This window comes from Convolutriloba macropyga, chromosome 1 (genome assembly GCF_964194025.1).
Source record: "Convolutriloba macropyga chromosome 1, txConMacr16.3, whole genome shotgun sequence".
Classification (NCBI taxonomy): domain Eukaryota; kingdom Metazoa; phylum Xenacoelomorpha; order Acoela; family Convolutidae; genus Convolutriloba; species Convolutriloba macropyga.
In genome coordinates, this window is record NC_134468.1 from 81,136,947 (window position 1) to 81,163,655 (window position 26,709).

The 26,709-nt window shown below is 34.5% G+C and overlaps 2 protein-coding genes across 2 annotated transcripts in view; both read right to left on the bottom strand.

Annotated features, from left to right (window-relative positions):
• The window catches only part of LOC142343159 (pre-rRNA-processing protein TSR1 homolog), a 392,765-nt gene that overhangs the window by 110,721 nt on the left and 255,335 nt on the right, over window positions 1-26,709 (bottom strand). The window lies entirely within an intron of this gene.
• Window positions 164-26,669, bottom strand: LOC142351983 (fatty acyl-CoA reductase 2-like). Its single transcript, XM_075404280.1, has 4 exons — window positions 26,605-26,669; window positions 13,161-13,250; window positions 2,969-3,253; window positions 164-377 (listed from the first exon to the last, which is right to left on the bottom strand). Exons 2-4 carry the CDS (start codon window positions 13,232-13,234, stop codon window positions 239-241), a joined length of 498 nt encoding a protein of 165 aa, XP_075260395.1. The 5' UTR covers window positions 13,235-13,250; window positions 26,605-26,669; the 3' UTR covers window positions 164-238.

Genomic DNA, 26,709 nt, shown 5'->3' on the forward strand with positions numbered 1-26,709 from the left:
AATTTATTTTGAGACTGTTTCTTTGAGTAATGTTATTTTAAACTGCTAATACAATGTTAATATACTTCTCCTCCACCGCTCAAAACAGAAAATAATAAAACTAAAAAAAATCCGTTCAAAATAAATAGTGATGATCGGCAATGTACGAAAAATGATCTGTTTAAATATTGTATAAATAAATGAGGTTTTAATGCTGATAACTAGGTCGGCCAGATCTCTTTTCTTTTATCAGTTTGAACTATTGTCCTCCTCTTATCTCTTCGTCAGCTGTGTCTGCGCTGTTGATGATAAGAACTCGCCATTTGTAGATCCATTGAACTACCTTTGCAAACATGACAAGACATGCTGCAATAGTTGTATAATGCACAATCTGAAGTCTGAAACACATGCAATTGTCATGTCTAACTATCATTCATCATAGTCCAGTATCTATCTGGTTTTGATTCTCGGAGCATTGCAGCGCTCAGTCACGAATTTCCTATTTGGAATTTTGCTCAGATCATATCATGTTCATGCATCAGTAGGTATAATTTCATACGAAGGCAAACATGTCTTATTAACGTGGCAACCCGCGCCGAGGTTTCACGGTTTCACCCTTAATCCATCCCTAATTTTCGGGGATTAGTGTAACGAGTATTCCTCTCCTAATTATCGGCGAAAAAATGTATGAATGTAATTTTAAAAAAATTATATTGTATTTGCACTCTTTTCTCCACCCTTTTTACGCTCTTTGTGAAGAGTGTAATTTAGGGTGGACTGATGAAAAATTACATTCTTACATAGTTACCCTTATAACCAAAATTGAAATGAATAATAATAGTATCAGTTGGCGCAAGGGGATGAGCGCACAAGGTGAATGTAACATGATCGAGAGAGGGAAGATTGAGGGATTAATCCTCAGTACCTCCTCCCACTTTTATTTTTTAAAATTACACTCTTGTAATTACACTCTTCCACCGTTAATTAAGCGGAGAAATAAGGTGTAATTTTGTTCGTTTTACACTCTTTACACTCTTTTGCCCGTTAATTTTGGGGAAAACCTCGGCCCGGGAAGTACCTCTTTCTAGGGTTGTCGCCTTGTTTTCAAGGAAAAGTTTCAATTAGTCTAAACGTGTCACGTAATGTACAAGGTGACTAAAACGATGTGCAATGTGTGGTAGCACAGTATTCCAACCCATCAAATAAAAAAAGAAACTATTATTTTTTTCAATGAACTGTCTTTTGATTTATGCATTCAAGATAGTTAAGCACCTGCTTAAGGAAAACGCTGAGCATCACAGGAACAGAAATAATTTGAATATACAACTGAATTTTGGATTAAAAAAATAGAGAGAGCAAGAACTGTGAAAATAGACACCCTTCAAATATTTGAAAAGGTTTCATAGGTTATTAAAAGTTAAAGTGCGTTAGGTTTTCAAAAAAAACCTAGCCGACCTTAGAAACCAAAGTAAATCTTGGAATCTGGTGAAAATTAATATGGAAAAAAGTCAGCACTATTTTGTCCTTGAAAATGTTCAAATATCTTGTCAGAACTCAAAAGTTTTTTTTTTGGTCAAAAGCTTTTTTGTTAACATGCAATCAGCTACTACAGTTCATACCCCTACTAAAGCTATAATACTCAATCAGCAAATAAGTCTCCTTAGGCCTTCAAAATTCTTCCCTTCTACGTCAAAATATTTTTATAAAAATATCGATTCATTACTGAAACCCTGTAAAAATTTCTAAGAATTTTTGAAGAGAGGGAAATAATGTCAAAATTTTCGTTGCAAAATGTTTCTCGTTGAAAATTCTTTTTTAAGGGGAACCATCCATGCAAAAGCTGCAATTAGCATAAACTGCAACTAAGAATATTTTAGTATTTTTAGTATTGCATTAGGAGTACTTTGAAGCTAGAAGGCAAAGAGAAAAAGTACAAAACTTGATTGAAGAATCTGAAATTTTTTACAGAAAATTGCTGCGAACCTCATGATGACAATTATACTGACGTGTTTATTAGCTTGCTCAAAACAATTAAAAGTTTTAAATAATAAGAATGATAAGACTGTTTGACATTTGAAAAAAGGAAACACCACTCCATTTTCTTGTGTGGATAAAGTTTTCCACTGCTAACTTTTCAAATAAAAGCAACCAGTTGAAGCACTATCTTTAAACAATATAGTTTTCAACATGTCATTCAACTTATCTTCTGGAACCTAAGTATATAATTTGCGATGCGAAATGTATTCCTTTGTTGGGTTAAACTGATAGGTAATTCCCACGCGTGTAAGATCGTTTTGTAATTAGAGAAATAACTTGAATTTGATTCCACGAAATTCTTAATTCGTGTTCGCTTAGCTAGTCACAAATCGTTCAATCAGAAAACTAGACTAGTTTTACTGGGAGAATCTTAGGTTAGAAAAGGATCCACTATTTTTGAAAATGAAACGAAAAAAAAAATGAAATGCAATAAAATTAGGACTTGAAGAGAAATCGATTCACAGTTAGTTCAACTGGCGAAATGAACAAAATATCAACGTTTTACAAAGTACATGATCAGACAAGAATAAAGAGAGAACAGACAATGCCTACTGTAAACAACTGATGAAAATATATAAATGAAAAGGAAATTGGTATTTCATGCCAGATTCACCCTATCCATTGAATGCACGGTTTGATAATTTTTTTATGCCAAAAACGGCTTCCTGTAAAGAATAAGTTTTGAAACGGTTTTTGAAATAAGACCCACCCATAAATATAAACTTAATTTATTAATTGACTCAATGTTAGTTTTATAATGATTCTCCATGAATTTTGGTAGTTGACTTTTGTCTCAAAATAAGCTTTCTTATATAGAGCTCTCTTATATAGAAAAAAAAGCAAAATACAAAAAAGTTCAAATTTTCCCATGCAACCCACTTTTTAACCTCTACACGAAAAAATGTGTAGAATGAATCAAACTTCGACTTGTAGTTGAAGCAAACAAACTTACATTCGCATTCGTCTTCGTGCTCTTTTTATCTTGCTCATATCTTCTTTGAGGAGGAATTTCTTCAACCCCAAGCAGTAATTTTCTATATAGCTGCGCCATTCTATACTGTTAAAATCAACTTTCCACTCAGACGACCACGTGATCGAATTGCGTTGGGACTTTCCCGAATTCTGTAGCAGTTTTCCGAGCTTAACCAAGTTCTTCACGTCCCACTTCAGGGTAATTTCAGTGCAGTATCTCAGCGTCTTTTGTCCTTTAAGAAGCTTCTGATAAATTGGCGCCAGTCTAAAACGTAGGTCACTTCTAAAGAGTTCTTTAAAAATGACGTTATGTCGCCTGATATTTAACTGCACGATATTTTCTGCCTTTTTGTGAAACGAAATTAAACCTATTTAAGTCAAACGGGTTGAGAAAAAATCGGAAAAATACGTAAGACATACGGAGAAAAGTTAGTTTTTTCACCGCAGATTTTGTACCTAATTTTATGGTAAATTGCGGTTAACGCGGTGAAATTATTAAAGTTCACCGCTAGAGTAAGCGGCGATCTTACAAAACGTCATCACAATTCACCGCTAAAATTTGTAATTTCACCGCCCTTACAAAGGTTAGAACCTCTCACCTCCTGCATTGCATCCACTTCTTCCTCTGCGTCATCTCTCGTAAACTTCTAGTATTTTTGTTTTGATTATAAACCAAATTCACTCTACTTTCTGTAAAATATGCGCGGTGAATTTTTGTAAGATTTGCGATTTTTAGCGGTGAAATTACATATTTAGCGGTAAAATGTGATGATTTTTTGTAAGTTCACCGCATACTCTAGTGGTGAAATTATATAAATCCACCGCGTAGAAAAAAGTGTCAAAAAGATGTAAGATTAATGGGTAGTTTTAGTGGGTGGGTAAATCTAACAATTCCTCCCTTACTCCCCATTAATTTCACCTCATTTTTTGCCGATTTCAGACAAATTTAACGATTTTTTCTAAGCGGTGAATTTATGTAAGTTCACCGCTTATCTTAAATAATTCGGGCACTTTTTTTGAAGCGTTGAATTTATGTAATTTTGCCGCTGAATTCAGCGGTGAAAATATGTAATTTCACTGCATTTTGCCTGATTTATGTAATTTCATTGCATTCATCGCTTATATTACAAAAATTTCCGCATTCACCGTTTATCTTACATAATTTTGCGTTGAATGGGGGTGACACCTCGACCCGGGAGAGCATCAGAAATAATGCATATTAAATGGCGTAAGATTCTAGCTCCTAACTGGTTTTATGTAAAAAAAATGTAGAATTGTAGAAAAAAATCTAGAATTAGTGTTGTTATAATGCAATAATGCCAAAAACCAAGTTGATAATCCAAGTTCGCAACAACAGTTTCCATGGAGTGAAATAGAATTTAATTATCTTTATCTGATGCTCGATATAGGACAGCGTCAAAAAAATTTTGTTCTTCTACTAAAATCGTACCTAGACATTATCATTAAACCTAGTTTATTAAAACATTTCTTTTCATGCACCCCAAATGTTTTGCAACAAATATAGTTCTAACTTCATTACAATGTACAGTAACAGGTCGGAAATGAGTTTGGCACTAAATTGACACGGGCTTTAATAATTAACAAAAATAGACTGCTGTCACACATTATATTCGTTAAAGATGAACATCAATTGCAGTTATAAAAAGATTCCAGAAAACTATCGAGAACAAAGCTGGCAGATTGCCGGAAAATAGCCGCCGTTGACGCGCATGATGCACATCGGGATTAGAAGAGAAAAAGAAGACAAGAAGAAACAAATTGTTTTTTTTTCTGTTTTTTTTTCGGTGTCAAAAAGTGTTCTAATTTGGCGTGCAGCTTCAGTTATATTTTAAAACTACACCTAATTCGACTTCTAAACTGAAAGCTAATAAACTTAATACCAATGTCAGCAAGCAAACACCCCAATAGAATTTTTTGATGACCTAATACTCAAAGACTTAATGACCGGGTTTGACATCTTTTGATTTTAACCGTATTCACTGAATTGCACAATTTGTTGCTTGAAAGAATTTGAAATCCATTTAGTTGAAACAATTAGTGAGGTACGTCAGAAGTCAAGCGTGAAATTAGTGACTTTTGTAAAACAAAAAACGTGATCAAAAGGTAAAGCAAAATAAAAACATAGTAGGACAAGTCCTGACAGACAATTCAAAGAATTTTCATTGACTAAACAAAAAACTAGAAATCAAACGGACTATGAATGAATTGGGAAGACCTTTTCTAAAAAAAATCAGATCAAAAAAATTAAAAAAAAACAGAAAATCAACGTAAAAATGCCGCATGTTAACAAAAAAACCATTAGCGAAAAATGGAATTTTGGTTCAAACAAAAAATTAGGTCTAGAATGAACTATAAATCGATTCGGAAAACCATTTAGAAAAAATCCGATGCATAAAATCGAAAAAACATTTAAAAAGTCAAAGTGAAATTGCCGCATGTGAACAAAAGACCATTACCAAGGAACCGAATTTTTGTTCAAACACTCTACTTTATTCTCACTCTACTTTAAAATTAGAGCAAAAAAATTTCACGCCGCAAAAACACTCGGTTTTTTGCTCCATTTCCTGTTTCGGCGTGACCAAAATCACTGCTCCAATTTGACTTCAAAAATCATGAAAATATGTGAACAGATCTTAAAAAAAAGACAGCGCCCCAATACAATTCAAATTCTTTGAATTGTAAAAAGCAGGACAATGAGTGAATTGGAAACGGACTATGAGTGAATTGGGAAAACTTTTGACCTCTTAAAATCAAATCAAAAACCGAAACAACAGAAAATCAATGTCAAAGTGCAGCATCTGAACAAATAAACCACAAGCGAGATGTGAAACTTTGGTTCAAACAAAAAACTAGGCCTAGATTGAACTATGAATGGATTGGAAATAACTATCAATGGACAAGTTAAATTAGGGATCCTTTTTGAGGAGAATATTCTGTTCGACACGCTACTAGATGACAACCTTCCAACCAATATTTTGAACAGCCAGTTCCGTATCCAAAGGCTAACACTGAATGAAAAGGCAATGTTTGCAATTCCAAATTGGAGCAATCCAGGAGAACCCCTTGCCAACGTTTGTTATTATCTCGGAAACTGCAAAGCAATGAGGGAGGGGGACCATTTCCTTAGTAACTTAATGGAGCCACCAGACATCAAAAATTTTGGAATGAACAGAAGATTTTTAGGCAATGTGTTTATTGCACATACTGTAAAAATTGAAACTCATCGGAAACAGCTCTACAAAAATTGGACCCTCATAGAGCACTGAAGATTGCCATTAGCGTACAATTGTCATGGCAAATTTAACAGAGAATCAACCAACTATTCGCCAAACAAGATTGACAGAATATGTGTTAATATGTCCACAAATCAAAGAAGAAACTCGAAAAATTACCTCAATTAGATTCACAGCACAGCTACAATTTGAAGGCAGAACACGAACTGCTCATATTTGCAAGTCAAAATGGGTTCTCAGTTACTGCCAATTTTGTTCAGCGTTGGGAGAAACCAGTAACCATGGTACTCTAGCAAACCACTTCTGGAGCCGGAAAGAACAAAACGGAGTCAATCACGTCCTAGAATCAACTCAAAAGCAACAGAAACAGAGCACAGCCGGCAGATTGCCGGAAAACAGCCAGGATAGACGCTTGTGGCCTTCCATGAATTGAAACAACACAACTATAGAAATAAGATAGACAGACCGGTCTTTTAATAGACCACTAGTATGTTTGGGCTAGATTCGGACTGACAATTTTATGACACATACTGTTTATAAGGAAAAATCCCTAAAAGAGCTTTTTTTTCAAAATTGATATTCGAAAATCTAAACTCAAGACTAAAAATCAAGAATTAGTAAATGCACATAAAATTTAGAGTTCCATAAGTGAGTTCATAAGTAAGCCTTTTTTTGAGTGAGGTAAGTCACACAATTTACCTAAAAGCAGAAATGACGCACACAAATTTTAACTGCAAAGCAGTAGAAGTCACTGAAGTCATCAAAAAAGTGAGTTCCAAGAATTCAAGTCGTAAGAATCATCGATGGAGACGACGAATTAAAAAAACATAGCAGGACAAGTCCTGCCGCACAATTCAAAGAACTTTTATTGAATAAACGAAAAACTAGACTTAGAACGGACTATGAGTGAAATGGGAAAACAACTCCTAGAAAAATGAGATCAAAAAAATTAACAGAAACAGAAAATCAATGTCAAAATGCCACATGTGAACAAAAAACCACTGCTGAGAAATGGAAATTTGGTTCAAACACAACACTAGGCCTATAATGATCTATGAATGGATTGGGAAAGGCATCTGGAAACAAGTCCAATCCAAAAAAATCGAAAAAACAGTCAAAATCAAATAAATGGAAATTGCCGCATGTGAACAAAAAAGCACTAGAGAGAAACCGAATTTTTGTTCAAACATCGTTTTCTCACTCTACTTTAAAAATAGAGCCAAAAATTCATGCCGCAAAACCAGTCGCTTTTCGCTCCACTTCCTGTTTCGGCGTGACCATAATCACTACTCCAATTTGACATCAAAAATCATGAAAATGTGTGAACAGATCTTAAAAAAGACAGCGCCCCAGTACAATTGAAATTCTTTAAATTGTAAAAAAAATAGGAGCGCTATAATAGCCGGCTGAGAAGCTGAGGTGGCTAATAATTATTAACACTTATAATATTTCTTTATTATAACTTACTATAACTTACCATTTATAAGGTCTTTTTACAGAGTTCAAACAGTTGTCAGAGTTCAAATAGAAAAAAAACAACATCAAAGAGTTTGAATTGCAAGGCCTTGTCTGGTATATTGAACATCGCAAATACTTCTCATTTGGAATAGCACATACGGTAATCACAGATAATCGAACTCTCCTTATGATCAAAAAACAGATCAAAGAAGTCGTTTAATAGTCAACTCACTCTATGAACCGATCAATTATTTTCAAATAAATTTCCTTTCGAGAAAAACTTGTTTCAAAAACGGTAGATTTTATATTGCAAAATTGTAACAAACATGCATTTCGTTCCTCACACAAAACTAATTGACTTGCAATAGAGAACCACGGCCATTGTTAGACGCACTAAAAACAAATTCTTCTAATTATTTCATTTTACACCAGAAATACACCTCTATCTAGGTACGACAATGCATCTTAACTGCATCTAGATGTTAACTAATCACATTTAAACCACAGTCACGGCTCGAAACCTGAGATGTAACCACCTCTGGACTGAAACATTCAACAAACATTCAAAAAAGTGAGAACATTGCAAATCCTTATTATCTCAGTCTGAAACAAATTACTCAGAGTTCTGGTCAATGACCCAGGTTAAGTTTCCAATAAAAATACCCCACAAAAACAAGCGGAAAAAGGTCCCAGATCATCCGATCTTCAGGGCGAATCGATCCAACTCTCAGCGCTAAGCTCCTCAAACATATTTTATTGTGATCCTCTAAATCTGTCAAAATCTGGAAGCACCCTCCTTGCGGCACGGATGAGTAAAAATGCAATCATAAAGGATATCAAGGTTTGTAATTCAAACATAAAAGACTAAACGTCGGAAGAATTGCTCTCGAACGACTATTGGGAGCTCTAATCAATTGCTGCCTGCTTCAGTCGGGGGTTGGGGGAGGGGAGGGGAGGGGAGGGAGGGGAGGGGAGGGGAGGGGAGGGGAGGGGAGGGGAGGGGAGGGGAGGGAGGGGAGGGACTGAAGCAGGGAGGGAGGGAGGGAGGGGGAGCCTAAATGGGACTAAGAAGTTCAAATAACCACATTAGAGGTCAACATATACCACTTTTAAGGTTCAAAGTGAAAAATGGCACAGGCAGAAATATTTGAAAAAACAAAGGGTAATAAAACATGAAGTTGAATATTAAAACCACTTTTGGTTCCTATGCCCACAAGATTCTATCATGAAGGCTTCCACGACGGTCGCAAAATTTTTACCTTTTGTAAATCTAATAAAATAAGTTAGTTGAAGGACCTATTGAGGTTAACAATCAATCGGAATGCTAGAACGGTGAATTCAAACTTGTAAATAAAAACTTCAATTATGCGCCCTTTTGAAGCACATTTCAGGGGCCAAGACTAATCACTCTTTAGCAATATAGGTAAAAAACCTGATCCGTCTAATTAGATTTGCGGTATTATATTTCAAAAAATTGATCAAAAAATAACTGCAGAAAACAAACTTAATGGGAAACGTTGGCTTGCAAAATGTTGCTGTGACACCAAAAAATACTTAACGAAACAAAGAGCAGTGGTAGTAAAAATTACGAAAATATTATGATGCTTGGGGCGAAAGTCACCTCATTGCACGTAGACATCTTGGATGTCCATTTATTGCTACGCACCAAAAAATATAGATTTCATGCTGGTAGAAAAATGACCGACAAAAAACCGCTCAATTAGAGCCGTCTGTACGAAGTCTAGACGGTCTGCACGAAGTCCCTGTTACCATTGGTTCTGTCGTAATCAGACCCTTGACGACCGGAGGTCACCATCCGTAATTCAGACGTTGCGAAAAACCGTCCAGACAAAAACCTATCCAGATATATAGCAAGCGCAGGCCGACAACACTGAGGCAAAAAATCTATAAGACAACGTCGAAAGTAAACATCAACGTCAAAAGGGCAGTCCAAAAGGTGTCTCTGGTGCCAAATTGAGTGTATCGCGCGCTCTTCGCGTTCGACTATCAAAACATGGGAAGCGAAGAACAAGAATTGAAGAGCAGAGAATCGAGGAACAACATATTTAAGCACCCCATATACGCCAGCAGAACCATCAACAAAAATTACAAGAATAAGTAAGGGAATTGGTAATTAGCCTCAGTACTATGCACTTTCAACAGAACAGCATTATACATCTTGAGTCTTGCGCCCACCTCATAAACATATTCGAAAGAGGGAGGCAAATAAATCATCGCGCGCTCCAACTCAGTTCCACAGTATTTTGTATGCTATTTCTATGGTCGCGGGCCAGAATTCAACTTAAGAAAACGTTCTGACTCTACGTTTCTTCCGTGTTCTCCAACTGCTCTGCAAATCGGATCAAATGAGCAGGCTGAACAGCTACGAAGAGGATTAACAACCGCACACTTCCCAGTTTTATTTACAGTAAAAAACAAATGTTCTGTTATGTTTTTCTAGCTCATTTACACTTTTATTTTGAAATAAGTCTATTTCCTGATTGTTTTGTTTTCCCTCACGTAGAAAAAACTGAACAATATTTATCATCTGTTTTGTAGTTCAAGAGAAATGTTACGATGTGATGCTTTGATTCCTGTTAAATGCCCTGCAAACTTGAAAAAAATTGGTCTGGTCAAATTTTGTTCACTTCTGCCAAGTGAATATTTGATACTATAAGATACATTCATTCTCTAGTCGAATTACCTGAGAGTCAGTATAACTTTCGGTTCAATTTTTTCGCTGTAAAAATCAATCATGTCCTACACAAGCTTGGCTAAATATAGAGTAAATGATTAATAATATCAAATAACAAGGGAATCCTCAGCCCAATATCCATTCGCAATTTTGGATAATTAAATCATTCAGTTTGAAACGACAAAATATATTCACAAAAGTAGCAATCTTTGTCTGAATACCGGGTATCAACAATCAATTATGGCAAAACTACGGCGAGATAGAAATTTTTCAATTTTTTTTTAAAAAAAAACAGTTTGCTTTTTGTAATTTTCGCTGAGAGCTGATTCAGTCATTATTAAAGAGTCAATCAAAAACGCTTTAAAAATTATTAAACTTAGGAAAATTGTTACACATCTCAGAGCTACTCGTGTGGAATTGTTTGTTATAATGCATTGATAAAAAAAAATTAATTGAAAGAAACTTTGCTATGTTTTTGAATTGTGCAAGAAAAAAACAGCTGGTAGATTGCCAGAAAATAGCTGCAATAGCTGCAATAGCTTCGCAGATCTGCAGTCTCAAAAAGCTTGTATAAGGAATAAACCAATAAATTCTTTTTATTAAATGATCAGATGATACATTTTGATTAAGAATCGGTCGAACTTATTGGTGCTTCTAATAGCTGCTCTCATATAACCTTCAATTAGAGTGCCACACACTCACTTGACCTTAACTCTTTGAATAGAAGTAAAAAAGAGTCATTTTTAGAGTCATGAAGTCATTTTTGAGAGTGATGTAAGTCACGTGTGACCGAAAACTTTTATCACGCGAATGAACAAAAACAACTAGCTCCCCTAAGCGTAAAAAATGACGTCACGCACGCATTTCGGTTGAATTGCATGAACAAACGAACAAAAAGCAGTTCTGACAACGTGGTTGAAATCTTGACGACGAAATAAGAAACATAGCAGGACAAGTCCTGACGTACAATTCAAAGAATTTTCATTGACTAAACCAAAAAATAGACCTAGAACGGACTATGAATGGATTGGGAAAACCATTTAGAAAAAGATCCGATCCAAAAAATTGGAAAAAACAGTAAAAATCAAAGTGAAATTGCTGCATGTTAACAAAGAACCAGTAGCGAGAAAGCGAATTTTTGTTCAAACACAGTTTTCTCACTCTACTTTAAAAATAGAGCGAAAAATTTATGCCGCAAAACCAGTCGCTTTTCGCTCCACTTCCTGTTTCGGCGTGACCAAAATCACTACTCCAATTTGACATCAAAAATCATGAAAATGAGTGAACAGACCTTATAAAAAAGACAGCGCCCCAATACTATCAAATTCTTTGAATTGTAAAAAACAAGGGAAGGCCAAAAAGGCCGCAGCTTTCGCTGTGCGGCTATTAAAAAGAAAGAATTGCATTTCTAAAACTCAATCTGAAAAAAAAGCAATGAAAAAAATAATGAAAAAAATCAATAATAAATTAAAAATCTCAATTAGTGAGATATCAAGCGCTTTTGTGCTGAAAGTAATATATCATTCTTGATATTTGTTGTAAGTTTTTAAATGAATTTTAAAACAAAACATCGTAAAGCAATTTGGCCTCTTTTTGCTCTTGGTTCTCCACCAAAATAAGACACCAAATATTTCTGCAGAATTGTGTCATAATCTAGGAGTTTTTCCCACATGGAAACAACTCATTGTACGGCTTTGTTTCCCCCCGTTTTTTCTCCGGCAAAAATTTATAACCAACAGCTGGTATTTGGATTTATTAATTCTGCAAAATTATTGATGTTTCGTCATTCTTGTAAGCTTAAGTAATGTTCGAAAGTTATTTTTCATCTATTTTATCAGCTACGTTAGGGCTTTTGGGTCATTCATCAGAGAGTTGCTCGGAAAGCCAAGAGCAGCTAAAAAAAACTTGCAAAATGAGCTAAAAAAGGAGTTTCTGTGAGCAAAATTGGACCCAAATTTTTGAGATAAATGCGACGAGAGAAAAATGAGGAAAGAAAGTTCGTCACTTCTTTTCAAAATTATACTTTATAAGAAACGAGTTGAGGAATATAACGAAAACGATATAAACTTTTTTTATAAATTAACACAGGATTTCTCGCATTTACATTGTTTATGATGAGTTGTTTGTTCATTGTGGAGTTCTTTGTTTTTATCTGAATTTAGACTCGGCGGACCAAATTGTAAAACAAATTTTGAGGGACGTATTGGTGAAGAATAGTACTTGAAGTCGACAAATTCAGCACTGTTCTTCAGCCAAATAATGGTTTTTAATGGTTCATTTCTGAAGTACACTTCGTAGGGACTTCGGGTTTTATAACAAGTTAGATACCGGTTCCGGTGATAGATGGCTCGACTCCTCTCACACACCCCTAATTCTTTTATAATCAGCGCTTGCGTTAGCATGGTGGGTTAATTCGAAATATTTTTGAGGCGTTTTTGATCAGTCAAATGTTTGGGTCTTTCCCATTATAGCCCCCCCCCCATGAAATTAGAGCGTCCCATCATGGTATAATTACCATGATGGGGGGAGCTATAGTTATCTGACCTCTAAGCTGGGGGGCTATAATGGGAAAGACCCAAATGTTTAGCTGGAGCCACATGAGCAACAGCTACGTCAGAAATCAGAATCAGAGACGGCAACGAAATTCTAAAAATACAAAAATAGTTGTAGAAATTTCCGGTCCGATCAAATAATTAGATTGTGCCGAAATAGAATTATTTTGTTGTGATTTTTTAAATCATTGCCTGAGACCAAGATATACTCACTGTGGCTCTTTACCGACCAACATGAGTGCTCCATCGACAATCTTCTGAAAGAACACGTGTTGGAATAGAGTCATCAGTTTATGCTGCACACTGAAACAAATAGGTCACATTAAAAGCAGGTCAATGTGACAAGAAAAACTGGCTTTTGATGGAAATTTGGGTGTTTCCTCTGTACCCTTCCAGGCTCAGTGGATATTATTTACAACCCTCATGGGCAATATTTTTGCATAATGATTATCTATTTGTATTGGCACACATTTAATGCTATGTAAGTGGGGTGTACGGCTATGTAAGTGGGGTGTACGGCTCTGAAGTCAAATGATGGCAAATTTCGACCAGATCAGAAGGTCCGTTCTCCCACAATTTCACTTGGTGTAACATATCCTGGAAAATATTATATAATGTTATGGGAAGTTGATCCAACGAAGGTTACCTTTGTTTAATAACATAGCAGGCACATTTCCCAATAGTAGCCGCAGAGTAGATTGCTCTGACTAATACTTAAAAAGACTACAAGACTACTAGGACTGACGACAAAATAGGGTTCTGAAAAAATGTTGATTCCGAAATCAATCTCATTTTCAAAATCGAAAACGAATGGTTTTCATGGAAAAGAGCTTTGTAATGATCTTATACGGTTGATCACTTCACTGAATCATTTTAATTTGATTTAATATAAAAGTACAAAAGAATTGTTCCTGAGTGGGGCTGGAGCAAGTTTTCTATAATCAAAAATCTATTCCCACAAATTGACTTAAAACTCGTAGCAAAGAAGGTTCGAAAAATGACGTCACAACCAAAATTACAGAGGAAATTGCTGATTGATTTGCAGGTGCGTGATCATACAGACTAAAAAAATTGACAGATTAATAATCAAAGCAGAAAACGACCAGAAACACAGTCCAGAGACTTGAATAAACTGAAAACTTGCGTCTCGACATGCTATAGAAACGCTTTTTGGTGGTCAATAAAAAAAACGGTCTATGTGAAAAGAAACCAAACCGAATATTCAACGAAAAAACATTCGAGATATTGTTTTTATAAAACAATTGAAGTGGTGTCAAAATAATGGGCAAAAGAAACCTCTCACAAAAACGTTTAAAGTATGCGTTGAGAGAAAACAAATGCCTAGTTTGCCAACAAAAAGGTGAACAGAAAGACAGAGTAACAAAAAATACTACCATAACCGACTAACGTCGGGCGAATTGCTCTCAAAGGACCGGCCAGCGGTTGGCGCCGTAAGTAGCTAGCCACGGTTTAGTGAAGCTAGCTTCAACTTAAATGAAGGCGCAGCGGGGGTGCACCGGGGCTGATGCGGATGGGAAATAGCGGGGGGGGGGGGGGGGCACAGTGGGGTGCAACAGCGGGAGCAGGGGCGGGGGGCTGGTTGCACTGGGCCCTTTTGGTCAGTCTGAACGATGTGAAGGGCTGGGGATTGGGGTGGAATGAAGGGATTTGGGGGGGGGGTGCTTTGAGGGGGTCAACCTCAAAGAACCACCCATCACACCATTATAAGTCTCCAAATTAGTTTCTGTGAATCGCATACTTGGAGACTAATGAGCTGCAAGGCTCTAAGACCACTTAGTGCCCGCTGGCTGCTACCTGTTTACCGGACGAAAATCCGGTCAAGCAAAAAATGGCATAAAAAGACCGAGAGGACTAATATAATTACTATAAACTTCGTTTGAGAGCAATTAAAAATGAAGGCATAATATACTTCCATGATGTCAAGGTCAACAAAAAAAAATTTTGAAGCTGAAATCTTTCAATTAGTGCTTTATGTTGCATTTGAAGCCCATGAGCACTGATAATGTCACGACTATGAAACAAATAAACAAGAACAACCGAAATGTCTGGGATGAAACTCAAAAAGCAATAAAATATGGCGAACTCACAGTGTGAAAAACAAGAAATCTATTTGTAATCGCTTGAATTAATTGAGTTGGTCCATATTTGGCTCGAGAAAAAGTAAAAGAGACTGCCATTACAAACGGCAAATTTCAAGATAAGAAAAACTTTCTTGGAAAAACATAGCCACAAGATGAAAAAAAACTAAGCGTCGACTGAAAGCCACCGACAAACAACATTATGTCTTATTGGAACTCCATGAATTTTCAAACTTTGTTGTAAGCTGACATAAACAAAAACGTTCAAAGTTCCACATTCACTGTTCTTTTTTTCAAAATGACAATCTCAAACCAGTTGAAACCACTAGCTCTCCCTTCAAATTTTTACTTCAATTAGCTCACAAACTTGTTCCACAAGTTAACTGAAAATCTACACAAAAGAGTGTAAGAAAATGGCGTACAAACAAAAACCACTGTAGAAATTTGCCGCTTGATTTCAACGCACGCAGTCGAATAGACTCAACAAAAAGATCGAATGAGAAGTAAAGATAAATCGATTCACAGTAATTAATTGAAAATAAACAAACAAAATAATTAGTATAAGGCTTGATGAATTGTTTCTAGAAAGCAAGTGGTGACAAAAAGTTAAAAATCAGCAAAATTTCTCAAAATTTTGTTTAAAGGATGCGTTCACAAAAACACAATCCGAGTTTGCAGAAAAATATAGAAAAACTTAAAAACAGAGTGACAAATTTTACTAAAACTGAAGTCAAATAACATGTCGCTTTTTTAATGGTGCGCAAGTCAATGAAAACAAGGTTCCAAAGCTGAATAAAAGAATGCAATTTATTGTTCCGACCCCACTTATGGGGGGAGGAACTATATACTCTGCTGGGTATTTTTTGTTCAGTCAATTTTGGCCGATCGATATATTCATTGTAGAGAAATGTTAGTGGTATCATTAAAAAGGTCGTCCAGCGTAGAATTCGAAAGTTAAAAGATTTTTTTGAATTTCGTAATTTTCGAGGAGTTATCGAGGTTTAAAGTTTTGAGTGAACACGGGATATTTACATTTTGTTCACTTTTAGTGTAATTTTAGTGTAAATTTAGATATTTTCTATTAAAAAAATATTAATTCAAAATTATATTTCAGGCTACAATATGCAGCATTTTGGTGTTACTAATAAACGAAAGACGATAAAAAGGCTAGTTCCGGTCTAATAACAAAGTTTACTATAAAAAATCGAATTCAGTTGAAGTGCTGTTTTTTTTAGAAAACTTTTCCTATCTTTTTTGTTTTTTTAGTCACTCTGAGAATAGTCACATTTCACATCGAGGTTCAATTAATGAAAAAAGTCATTTACTGTCAAATGATGCCCATTGATAAAAAATTCATTTTCAAGGAGTCGCTCATGTTTTTTTTTAATTCGACTCCGAGTTTTCGTAATTTTAATTGAAATTTTGACTTTCATTTTTAGGTTTTACAAAATTTTTGAAGTCCTATGGCATAGATTCATTGAATAAAAGTGCAATAGGTTTCGTAATGGTCATTAAGTGAACCTATCTAGCTTTACATAGACAACTAATAGCTGTTAAGACTTTAAAAATAAATTTTCGGAATTTTTTTTCAACATTAACCAATCATAAACTTATCTTCCTGATTTGTATCAGTCTCAGTAATTACAGTAACCCCTTCTTTCCTAATGCAACCAACATTAATCTGGCTAGCAGTATTATCATCTAACAATTGGTCATTTGACTCCAATGCCACAAGATTTCACAAAATTTTTTCCAAATTTTTGGATGTTTTCGTATTATTGGTTTTTTTTGAATAGTTATCACAATTTATTAACATTGATAGCTCCAACGGGCTTAAAAAAGACGTTCATTGGATCATATGTAAAGTTTTCACAGAAAAACGCATGGTTTAATTGGCTTCGACACTTTCCTGTCGCACTTTTCTACTGATTTTTTGGTTTTTGCCTATATATTTATATATATATATATATATATATATATATAAATATATATATATATATATATATTGTTGTTTTCATAGTCATAAGACTTATTGGGATGTCTTATTGGTTAGGTATGCTTGAAAACATCTTTCTCTTCTCATCGAAGTGTAACTGGGCGTATTTATTGTCATCCGTTGAAAGCTATTGAACTTAATCGCTGTCAAAACTTTAAAAAAAATTTCGAAAGAGAAATTAAAAAAAATTAACCAACCGTAAACTTATTTTCGTGTACTGTAATTCAGTCTCAGTAATGTCAGCTCTATTTTCCGTTCTATGTCAGCCAAAATTTGTCTAGTTAGCGGTTTTTTCTTCTAACTATTTGTTTTATGACTTCCATGCACGAGGTGTTATTAAATTTTTTTTTATTTTTGTATATTTTTTTCGTAATCTTGGTTCATTTTGAAATCTTATCACATTATCTTAAAAATGATGGCTCTCGTTGGTTTAGAGAAGAAAGTCAGTGAATCATTGAAAATGTTTTCAGAGAAGAGCTTATGGTTTAAATGGCCTCGACCTTTTCTTCTCGCACTTTTCTCTTGAATTTTTGGATTTTGACTGTTTTTGTTGTGATTTTCATAGTCAGTGATTTGTTGTAATGTCTGATTGATGACAAACATTGATGTTTTCTCATCGAAGCATAGTCTAGCGTATGTATTGGCTACCGTTGAAATCTAATGAATTTAATGGCGTTGATACTACGGGTTTTCTCAAAAATTTCGTTGTTTTTGTGTATTTGTTCGTATTTGTTATTTTTTGAAGACATTTTGTTAAAAAACAAGAATCTCATTGCTGTTTAAAAATTATTTGAAATTAGAAACTTTCTTACTGAAACTTTCAGTTTTTTAATGGCTTTTCGCTCGACACTTTTCTCGCTCATTTTTTAATTTGCTGTTTTTGCCTGTTTTTTATTCTTTCTGCAGCCGTAAAATGCTGACATATCTCATAGGCTTGTAATTAAACATTGAATGAATGATGTTACTTGAAGCAGTCAGTTTATAGCGAATAGTCATTAAGTTCTTGATATTTTACTTTTTCGAAAATTTTTCATTTTTTTTTAGTTTTGTTCTTTTTGTCAACTTGTAATTTATTCTAATCATCGAGAGGTCGCATACAATTCCTTGTATTTCAAAAATTAACACGCTTTTTGGTATTATGACGTAACCGTTGTTTTGATTATGGGACAATATCCTTTTTCATAAAAAGTTATGTGAGTGGTGTATTTGTTTCTTTTTCTCTTCCTTTAGCACAATCGCGTAATAACAGATCCCAATGGTTTTCAATTGTGGCCCAAATGAATTTATTTTTTGCAGTATAAATTCAACTGAATTAGTATAAATAAAAACTGAAGTAAAAATACATATTATTCAGATAATAGCTAATAATTTTAACAGCTTCAATAATTTGTGTTTTCGCAAATTGTTTGTAATTTTTTGAGTTTTTCTGTATCTTTGGTCCTTTTCCATGGCTTAGTCTAACCAAAGACAGGTCCCATTGCTTTCACAATGACTTTTTACTAATTTCACCCAGAATTGTTTTGCTATAAGCTAATGATTTTTAAGACTTTTGAAATTATTTGGTTTAAAAAATCTTCATAAAAAAGTCTATTTTTGAATTTTGCCTCATTATTTCCTCTCTTTGTCGGCTTGTTACCTAGTCTCATTGTGGAAATTCTTCATCTGCTGTATAGTTAGGAAATAGTAATTTTGTGTAGATAAGGTTTTATCTGATTGCATTTTAACGTTGTTACTAGGTGCTTTTAAATTTAGATATTGAGTTTTTGCCTTGAAATTTTCGTTTTTGCTGATTTTGTTGTTTTTTTTTCTCGTAGTCCTTTTAATGGCAGAACTCGTGATTGATGTAATGGGGCATGGCATTATGTAATTCAATAAGTAGTTAGATTTTGTAACGATTTTTTTATTTCAAACATCTGTTTTTGTTATCTCTTCATTTGGTTGGCAATTAAGTCAAAAATGCAGATGAGCTCGGGTCGGAACATCATGTGCGAATGCACATTAACGAGCCTCCTTGTTTGTCGTTAGAGGCTCAGCTCATTACTTATAATGTCATTACAGTGAGACAAGTAAACAAGAGCGAATTTAATTACTTGCAAAGCTTCAAACAGCAATAAAATCTCATAAAATCTGTTGTTAGAGTATCAGTTTTGAGTAACGTTTTTGCTTTATATGTTAAAACACGGATCTCGCTTCTGAAGTACGCTTTGCAGGGCTCAGTGGTCAATTTGGAATTTCCGGAACCTATAAATGGCGATTCCTTATAAGTAATAGTTTTTCCCGTTAACAAGAAGCATACGCTGCTTTGCACAACTGGCATTTCATTCTGTCATTCCTCCTGGTTTGAGGCCAATGTTCCTCTGGGAGGTGTTCATTTGGTATATCGGTTTTTTCTTCTAAACATTATTTCAATTTTAGATCACAACCAAGGAGGCTATATTTAAGAGAAGTACTCAGTTAAGGAAAATCTGGATGGCGAACATCGGAATCAGGTTTTTGAAGACACGCCAAAAGGAATGAACATTGGAATGCTCGGTTCCTATATTGACAATTAAGATGTCATATAAGAAACAGAAGCTGTAATTGAGGCCTATTTAGGTTGTAATACAGAGCTTTGAGTTTTTTGGATTTCTGTTTGCATATCGTGAGTTCGTAGAAACCTGTTTTAGAACTGCATGTGCCCGTCATATCACTACTCACGAAATCAATATCAGTACGCAAAACTGAGATCAGAGGTTAAAAAGAGAACTATTTTTTCAATTCGTTTTCGGAGTGGATTTTTTTGTCATATTGATTTAATAGTTGTATCCATGTTTTACATATGACGTTTATTTTTAAATTAATTCGTGATATAAATTAATTCAGATGTTTGGAATCTAAGGCCAACTTTTGTTGATTGACTCTTTATGCTGTAATGGCAATTGCGGTAACAAAGTACTGATCTGAGCAATCGTTTTTTTTATAATTTCAACGCTTAATCTATCTTGTTAAACTTATTTATACGCGTCTCTTTTTGGTGTTGAGGTTAAAGTTTGTGACCGAGTTAAAATTCTACAAATTATTTTTTGTGCAAAAGAGAGATTTAAGGGAATGATTTCACTAAGCAGCTGTAAGTTGGAAATTTAATTGTAATCGTGTTGATCAAAATACATTCAAAAAGATGAAAAACTTGTGTATCTGAGATACACAAGGCATCATGAAGATCGCTATCGACCAAGGGCTGGAATTCATCTAAATCAAAGATGAATTTTGCGTCTTCAGAACAAAAAACGTGGCTTCAAAGGTTGCTTATATATTTTTTAGATACCTGTATTAGTTCATTTCAGCAGCTTTCTTATTCTTTGTCAAATTTTGGCGATACCCATTGTGTTTTTACGAGACCATTAATTACATTTTTACCAGGGTTTGACAGAAAATGCTGCATACACTCCTGGAATCTGAGAAAACAGACCCGAATTTTGTCGATGCGGAGAATGATGTTTTGAGGCTCTTTCTTACAATTGCTGTTTTTGCTGCGTGCAACTATAATGTCATCCGAACTATCATAGTTCGAGTCGCAGTCAGCATTAAACTGTCAGAATTCATTTGACCGTATAATCAACTAATTGAGTCCCTAGTCTAGACCTGTAATTTATGAAAACACCTAATAATTCGAGGGGGGGGGGTTAAATATTGAATTCAATTACATGGTCGAGGACCCTAGTTAAAGTCGAGGCTAATTCTTTTCATAAGTCAAGCCAAATTCTTTTCATAGACAATATAAGGTTCAGCCAAACTCTTTTCATAGACAACATTAGGTCCATCAGAACATAGTCGGAAAATTTCTCAAGGTGATTTAACAATCAACTATTTGAGATTTCCCAGTACTTAAATTCCCAGTAGCAACTTAAAATTGTCAAACAAAATCCAGCAAAGCGACATAAAACCTTCCCTCGAAAAAAATACAGGATGCAAGGCCAGTGCAGTTAGTACTTTCTGAACAATGAAAATTTCTTCCACGAAGTAGGAACAATGTCCCATTTCGCCACCTAGTCCATCAGGGTGTTTTGTATGTTTTGCCAAAAAAAGTCGCACAAGAATTTCATAAGTTTTAGAAAATGAAGACATATTAAATTCCAAAAATTGAGTATTCCAAAAATTTGAAGGATCAAAACAAAACCTAATTAACACGGTTTGCAAGTAGCAATACTACAAATGAAAGAAAAACTGCATCAATACTTAAATCATTTTGAAACAACGGTTTTTTAAAAATATTTTTTTTTACTGAGAGCCTAAAAACTTTTTGAGCAGGAAGATTTAAGTAACGAATTCAATACTGTAGACAAGGAGAACTTAAATGTTAGTTTGTCATAATTAAAATTTCGAGTATTGGGCTTCCATAGTCACAGCCTGATTGCATGATGTCTCAGGTATACTGAAAACAAGTCATTATACCGTCGCGAGCGTAATTTCAGGTCATGTTTTGTTGCCCAGCCAAATTCCAGAACAGCTTTTTTGTCCAGCCAAATTCCAAGACGTATGTTTTAGTTCCAGCCAAATTCTAGGACGGTTGTCTTAGTTCCAGTCAAAGTCCAGGACATCACATTAGGTCCAGACAAATTCTTTTCATACCCAATATCTGTCGAGGACAGTCTTTTCATACCTTAAATCTGTCGAGGAGGGTCTTTTCATAATTCCAGGTCTAGACTAGGGGTACCTCCCAAATTTAACTTCAGGGCAAGTATCGCCTTAGTGATTATTAGTCAAAGCCTTCCAATAAACATACGCAAAAAGGTTGTGCGATCCTCAATTGTAACCAGTTTTACCCCTTGCGATACATTCATCTCTATAATTTGGTGAACAAAAGAAGCCATAACTTTGACAATTTTGATTCGATCGGGGCAGTTGAGTGTTGTTAAAGTTTTTCCAGGATTTGAATTGCGAATTAACTACATTATGCAGTGGCAAAAAACTTTGGGTCACAGAATGGCCAGCAGGAACTCCTGGTTGATTCCAAGTTCCCAGTTACATGTCTATAGTTAAATTAGGAGCTTGTCGGGGCTCAATTGTCTCCTTAAATAGTTCCCTTCGTATCTGAGAACCTTGAATTGTGGCTATGAAAACGTTCATGTTCATTGTATTATATGATAAGTTTCTTGTATTACCCTGATAAGCGGGATTAGACTTTTTCAATTAATTTTCCAATAACCAGGAAGAATTTTGGATAGAATACTCTTTCAGTTGTTTTATGAAAAAGTGTAACGATCAAAGTTGATTTCGCGCTGTTGAAGAAAGCCTTCTTCTATGAGATGCCAGAGATCAATTCTTGCCAAAATATCAATCCTGGGTTGCGGGTTGCGACTACAAACAATGCAACGTCATGAAGTACCGAGACTGAAACAAATTGTGTGACGGTTCTTCGATTGTCTTGAGTTCACAATTTATCGCCTCACATAATTCCAAGTCAACCTTGACATCTAATTTCCCAATTCATCTTGCGTTTATCGTTTCTAGCGTTTCTCTGCCATTCCGATTGCTTAAAGATCCAATGAGTGCGTTTTTAAATTACGTTTGAGGGCTGATAGGGCATGTTCAGGTCGTAGGTCAAGAAGAGACAGGGTTAGGATTATTTCTTTTTGCAAGAAAAGCCAATATAGCTTGAATCAGCTGTTTTTCCTACTTGAGGGGGCGGTCAAACATCGGTTTTTCCCTTAAAAATTCAGCTCTTTAGTGAGATTCTGATGGCTGCGCCATGCCATACACTAGGTTGTTAACGCATCGAGTTAAAGTATCGTGTTCGCTTTACAAGATAGCAAGACTGATCTTGCTTCGCTGGTACGTTTTGATAAACTCATAGTTGGCAAAGCAAACACAGAATTGATTTAAACTTTTCAAAAAATTATCATGACCAGGTTAGAAAAAAACGAACTGTCGACTAATGCTGCCGGAAAATTCAATTAGTCTCATTGACAATCAATGAACTTAAATTTACCGATATTATATGCCAAGCCAACAAAAACCAAAATAGTCTGATCAAAATTTTACATTCACAAATTTTTTTCTGTTAAAAAAGATGGTTTCAAATAAAGCGTAATTAAAACCAGTAAATTTGAACTGAAAAAAAACACATCTTTTCTTATATACCTCAATTGGGAGACGTTTTGACTTGTTAAAGAGACTAATGGACAGGTGAGTAAAGAAGAAGAAGAAACATCGGACAAAATATTCGAATTTTTGCTAAAACTTCATGAGAAAAGTGAAATGATAAAACTTCATGAGAAAAGTGAATCAGCGTTAAGCGGACTTTCAGTTTTTCTCTATAGTCTTTTCTTTTAAATCGTTTAGTCTTCTCTTTTAATTCTTTTATTGAGAGTGATATTGCAAAATGATGGCGATAATTGCTTGCGAACACATTTGCCAGCATCTCAAATTAAATTTTGTTGTTGCTAATAATTGTACTTTCATCATTTTCTTGCAAATCAACAATAAGTTGCACAATTTAACTTTATTTTTTGCTAAATTTTTCACTCAGGTCATTAATTTTTGCAAACAATTTTGTCCCTCCTTTAATATTGGAGCTTTGTCTATCTCAGTTTGGATAGGCACTACTCTCTATGCTAATATTACACACGACTACTCGACTCAAAGTGTTAACGCTAAAAGCGTAAGAAATGCGTAGTGTTCAAAAGAGTGAAGGTGACAAAAAATAACGAATAGTAAATCTTATAAATTTTGCCGCTGTATTTATCAAATATCTTCACACAGATAACATTGCAAAAAAGCTGTAAGAAAAGCGGTGAATGCATTCAGAGCGGTGATAAAATTATCTCCGCTAAAAACCACAGACCATACACATTATCACTGCTAAATTTGCTCACTTTTCTGTCGGCTCAGATTTTATTGAATCTGTGCAAATTTTGAGTTGAAGGCAATAAAAAAATTACTCCAATTCTGCAGCAAAAATAATATGGTTAAAAATCAGTAAATTTACTACACATAGCATTAGTAGTGGAAGCAAGGGTGGTGGTTTATTATTTTGATTTTGTATTTATGATTTCTTTCCATTACTCTCTACTTGCAATAATTATTGGACATTTTTGTGGCAACCAGCAGACATATGAAATCAAAGGCATGGCCAAATGAAAATTATCATTGCTGCTCTTGAGCGCGGATTTCAGGGCACACAGACTTTCAGCAACAAAAATCAGCACTGCTAATTTCAAGTAATGACAGTTAAATTATTTTGGGGTAAAAAGTAGAAATAATTAATCAGACAGCATTTTTTAAACTTCAAATCAAGAAAAAGTCAATCAAAAGCAGAATAATTGGCCAATTAGAAAGCATTGGAAGAAAATTGTGATTTGATGAATTGAAATTAAAACGTTTTGTAAGAAACAAATTCGGACCAGGAAATTTTTCTTGAACTGCTCTATGAAACAAAAATAACCTCAGAAGAGCTCAAAATATAGTTCTGAATGAGAGCAAGGACGTCTCCACCTATACAGAACCCGCAAGACGTTTAAACCAATTATTTTTAACTTCAATTTTGCGTAAGGAATACAAAACAAAACTGGTTCGATGAACGGAAGTCCATATTGAACAACCTTTTGACGTATTTGTGAACAAACCTGGAATCAACAATGACTTCAGCTGCCTTCAAAAATAACGAAAGTACTAACGAAAGCAATAACAATCGATGGCAAAATCGGTTGTCAAGAAATTACAGGAAGTCAAAAAAATATCAAACCTCATAAATCTGTGAAGCCTAAACATGTGGAAAAAAATGTTAAAAAACAACACATTTCTAAATGATTATTCTTTAAATTTCAAGGCGTAATGAATGGATAATTTCACTAGAAAACCTAAGAGACCTTTCAATTGCCACTACTTTTCATAAGAATTAGATAATAACAGAATTTTTGAATTTTCTCATCAACAACATTGCAAATGTAAATTTGTCAATTCTTGGAAGAGTCTACACCTTACTAAACAAAAAAAGCGTTCAGAGGCAACCGGTATGAATCACAATTCAAGGAACAATCGATTATCAGTCTTCAGTGAACCCAATATTCCTATTCAGTGTAAAAAAAAACAAACAATACTCGTGCGTAAAAAAGCGACATTAATTTTGGACATCGACTGCTCGTTAACAGAGATGCTTTTAAGCAATGGGGCTATCTATAACACCACTACCATCACAAATGCAAAGAAATGATATGAAAATCACAACCAAGAAGTGCCTTTTTGAAATTAGAAACACTTCACGAGTCTCAGGTCTTGTTTTACATGAAGCACTGTATAAAATTCATATTATTTGATCCATGAAAAGTTCCTTAGAAAAACATTAAAACGGACACCTTGTATCTGTATAGTAGCAATAAAGTAATTGTAATTTGATAATGTTACTGAAGAAAATATATGGAAAAATGTTTGAAAAGGAAAATTTTTTTCATGTTTTAGAGATTTTTAGTAATCTAGTACCATGATTTGAGGAGTATTATTTGTAGTAGATTCTACCGACTGTTGATGGTCCAAAAATCAAACCACAGTATATACATCAAAATAAACAAAATAATCTGAAAAAGATCCGATGAATTGTTTGGGAAAACAAATTTGGAAAAACAATAAAAATAAAGAAAACATATCACAATGTGTTTTCACGTACGCATTAACTGAAAACATAAGCCTAGATTGCGGACAAACAGATAGACCTAAAGACCGTGTAGCAAAAATTACTAAAATGAAAAATTAATAAATTTTCATGGTGTAAAATCAATGAAAATAATTAACTCTACGTTATAAAATGTTCGGTTATGTGGCACCTGAAACCCATGAGGACTGATAATGCCAAAACTTTTGGTACAAATTACCAAAAACAAAAAAAATGACGGGGAAGCTTCAAAACGTAGTATAATATCATGAGGACGCAATGTGAAAGTCACAAAATCTATTACTAATTGCTTCAATGTCGTAAATGGGTCCAATTATGCGTTGTAAAAAGAAAAAAATTGCTACTACAAACGCCAAATGTTATAAGAAAAGAAAATAGAATTGAAAAACTAAAGCATCGGAATAATGAACATAAATTTTGTGCTAAGCCAATAAAAACAAACAATTTATTATAAATTTAACATTCACATTTTTTGTCTTAAATAAACGGTTTCAAAGTAGTTAAAACCATGAGCCATCAACAGAAAAATTTGAATTAAAAATTTGACTTAAATTGAAAAATTAAATTTTTAAAAGATTTGAAAAATTTGACTTAATTTGACTCTTTTAACTGAAAGTTGACCTCTTTTACGCCCCAATGGAAAACCACTTCTGACCAATTGACCTGTTAATGACAATACAGCAAAGAAGGAGAACCAAAAAAAAACCTCAAAGGTTTGATAAAACCGAAAACAAAAAAAAGACGGCGCCTCAATGCAATAAAACTTTTTTGGGTTGCAAACATCCACAATGAAACGAATAATAGCCTCAAGCTATTGGTTTGCGTCCAACAGTAATGATACTGTGTTTCATGGAGTTATAATTGAGCTACAGCAATTTAGATTAACAAATCTTTTCCAACTGCCTGCAATCTTACCTGCTATTAACCAAACGGAATACAGGATATCTGAGTGCCCTGTCAAGAGGGTTTTTCCGATAACATTCAGCAACCCATCAACACAGGGTACCCCAGTTCATGGGA